This window comes from Nyctibius grandis, chromosome 1 (assembly GCF_013368605.1).
Source record: "Nyctibius grandis isolate bNycGra1 chromosome 1, bNycGra1.pri, whole genome shotgun sequence".
NCBI classification, from domain to species: Eukaryota; Metazoa; Chordata; class Aves; order Nyctibiiformes; family Nyctibiidae; genus Nyctibius; species Nyctibius grandis.
The window spans coordinates 109,166,961-109,170,274 of record NC_090658.1 but is presented as its reverse complement, the minus strand read 5'-3'; the positions used below and the strand labels follow the sequence as shown (position 1 = coordinate 109,170,274).

At 59.3% G+C, this 3,314-nt stretch overlaps 1 protein-coding gene across 1 annotated transcript; it reads left to right on the top strand.

Moving 5' to 3' along the window:
* The first annotated feature begins 427 nt into the window (after positions 1 to 427).
* Positions 428 to 2,197, top strand: KBTBD11 (kelch repeat and BTB domain containing 11). Its single transcript, XM_068413340.1, has one exon. It carries the CDS (start codon positions 428 to 430, stop codon positions 2,195 to 2,197), a length of 1,770 nt encoding a protein of 589 aa, XP_068269441.1.
* The last annotated feature ends 1,117 nt before the right edge of the window (positions 2,198 to 3,314 follow it).

Genomic DNA, 3,314 nt, shown 5'->3' with positions numbered 1-3,314 from the left:
AGGATGTTTTTCCCCATTGCCCAGCACGGCGTAGGGACCAGTTGTCATGAAAAGGGTCGCAAACTGCTTAAAATTTTTTTCAGGGTGTTGAGGTGCTCTGCGGCGCGATCCCCCCCCCCCGAAAGAGGTCAGGTTTCAGGGGGTGAGCTAGTGCCGCAGGCAGCTGCGGGCGGCAGAGCCGCGGGATGGATGCTGCGGGGAAAGGAGAAGCGCGGGTTTAGCCCCGGAAACCAGAGACGGCCCCGCCCGAGACCGGCGGCTCGGAACGTTAAGCCGGAGAAGCCGGGGGGAGCCGGCAAGGGGGAGCGGGGCCCGGCGGCGGGAAGCTGAGCGCTCTCCGGTCTCCCCGCAGGTGATGGCCGTTCGGCTGCGGCCGAGAGCCCTCGGCACGGGCGCGGCGCGGCGGCGGCGCAGCTAGCCCGGCTCCATGGAGGGTAACGGCGCGGCGGAGGAGGAGAGCGGGACCGGGCATGGCGCCCTGCCGCCGCCGCCGCCACCGCCCACCCCGGCCGCCCCCTGCGGCTTCAGCTCCTCCCTCTGCTTCAGCGGCACCGCTGCCGAGCCGCAGCCGCCCGCTGCCGGCGGCCGGGTGGTGGAGAGCCAGTGGGAGATCAACAACGCCGCCTGCCAGCCGGAGGCGGAGGAGGAGGCGGCGGTGGGGACGCGGGAGCGGCCGGCCGAGGAGCCCGACCTGGTGATCGAGGTGTCGGGGCGTCGCATCCGGGCGCACAAGTCGGTGCTGGCGGCCAAGAGTGACTACTTTCGGGCCCGCGCCTCCCGGGACGTCCTGCGGGTGAAGGGGGTGAGCTACGGGGCGCTGCGGCTTCTCATCGACTACGTGTACACGGCCCGCATGGGCGAGGTGCGGCACGACAACCTGGCCGAGGTGGTGAGTGGTGCCCGTGTCCTCCAGATGCCTTGTGCCCTGCACTGCGCCGCCGAGGCCATGCGTGCCCAGCTCCGCCTCGACAACTGCTACCAGCTCCTCTGCCTGGCCAAGAAGCAGCGGCTGGCGGAGCTGCGGGAGGCCGCTTACCGCTTCATGAGCGACCACTACCTGGAGGTGCTGCGGGAGCCTGGCGTCTATGGCCGCCTCAGTGGCACTGAGCGGGACCTCATCCTGCAGCGGCGCATGGAGGCCGGCCGGCCCTGCTTGCTGGTGGCCGAGGTCAGCGATGCCTTCGAGCGGCCGGGTGGTGGCAGCCGGCCGCAGAGCCGCGAGAGCAGCCGGCCGCAGAGCCCCTCCTCCGTGGTGTCGTTGGATGAGAGCGGCTCCCTCATCCACTGCTACCAGGAGGCCAGCGGCGAGTGGAGGGTGCTGACGCGCCTGCCTGAGGAGGCCAATGCCAAGGGCTGCGCCATGTGCGTCCTCCACAACTACCTCTTCCTGGCAGGAGGCATCGCAGCAGGGCCAGCGGGCAGTGAGTCCCGGGCCCGCCTTTCTGACAAGGTCTTCTGCTACAACCCCCTCACTGACACCTGGAGCCAGGTGCGGCCGCTGGCTCAGCCCCGCTCGCAGCTCAAGCTGCTGGCCCTGGACGGCTACCTGTATGCTGTGGGGGGCGAGTGCCTCTTCACTGTGGAGAGGTACGACCCGCGGGCCGACCGCTGGAGCCCTGTGGCACCCCTGCCCAAGGGTGCATTTGCTGTGGCTCATGAGGCCACCACCTGCAACGGGGAGATCTATGTGTCGGGGGGCTCCCTCTTCTACCGCCTGCTCAAATATGACCCCAAGCGTGATGAGTGGCAGGAGTGCCCTTACAACAGCAGCCGCCGGCGCTCTGCTGACATGGTGGCCTTCAAGAGCTTCATCTACCGCTTCGACGTGAGCAGTGGCCGCGGTGGGGAGCAGACCCCAGGCAGTGGGACTGGCGGTGGTGTTGAAGTTTTCCGATACAACACGGTGGCCAAGTGCTGGAGCCAGTGCGCCAGCCTGCGGCCCAGCAGTGGCCCCATCCAGCCCTTCCGCTGTGTCCCCTTGGGCAACACCATCTACTGCGTCAACCGGACCGGCACCCTCCGCTTCAGCCTAGCCCAGGACGGTGAGGTGGAAGCGGATGGTGGGCTCAAGGGCACCTTTGAGAGGGAGCTTCTTAAAGCTCCCTTGGATGCCAAGGGTGTCCTCCTACCCTTCGTGCTCACCCTGCCTGAGAGGCTGGACAAAGCAGGGGACCAGGAGGGCTCCCTCCCGCTGTGAGGTGGCCAGCCTGGCTCTGGCCTCCTGAGCAGGGAGCTGGGTTGTAGCTGTGGGGGACCCACAAACTCCCCTCTACAGAGGGGACCCTCTGTGATGTGTCTGCAGAGAGAAGGGGCTCCCTCTTTCCTCCTCTCTGCTCCCAAGATGTTGAGCTGGAGCCACTTGGTTGTAACTCGTAACTCTTCCCGTGTTTGCTGTGCTTGTGTGAAAAGCCAAGCACATGAAAGGGAAAGCTGCTATAAAGGATAATCTCTGGATTATGTTTGTGCCAATTCCCAGTCTGAGATAAAAACTTTTTTACACCTGGATTTCTAAAAAATTCCTGGCAACAGTGTCATAATGGGACGTTAGTGTTGGTCATGTATTTACACGTAGTTGCAATCTAGGCTGGAGCCTTTTCTGCCATTTGTTTTCTTTCACTGCTGGCGACGTAGATTAGCTGCATTTGTTTTTATGTTAAACCAGCTATTTCCTGTGTTAGAAAAGCATACGAAGATCATCTCCATCACAGCCTTTCATTTCTGGTGCAATAGATGGTTTAAGGAAGACATGGCACTGTGTGGTCCCAGGAATTTCAACCACAAAGGATTTGACAGATACCAGACTCAAAGTTTTCAGTGACACAAATGAGTGCCACGTGTTTGTATTTGGCATACAAAAAGAAAAGAAAAAGGCAAGTTACCTTTTTAAAATATGGCATATTATAGCAGATATGAAATGTTGATATGTTCTTTATTTGAAAAAGGCAATGGTTTCTGTATAAAAAGACATCATTTTATTACCTTTTTTATCAGAGATTTTAAATTATAACAAAAAGGAAATGAAGCTGTTCAAACAGCAACTGATTGACGTGACCATGTATGCCACTAGAGTTGGGGGAAGTATTCTGTACTTCAGCTGCTCTTTAGTTAGCTGCAGGTCAAGGAAAATTAACCTAAACCAAATGTAAATTCTTTGAAACTGACTGCAGACAGCTTAAATGTTTCACTGTGTTCAGTATCCTGTGGCAAGAGGCTTTTCCAACTTAGTGCAAGACCATCAAAGGAGGACATGGAAAACAGGAATGCGCTACACATGTTGGTTATGTTGTGCACTAGCATGATGTTATTTCCGTGTC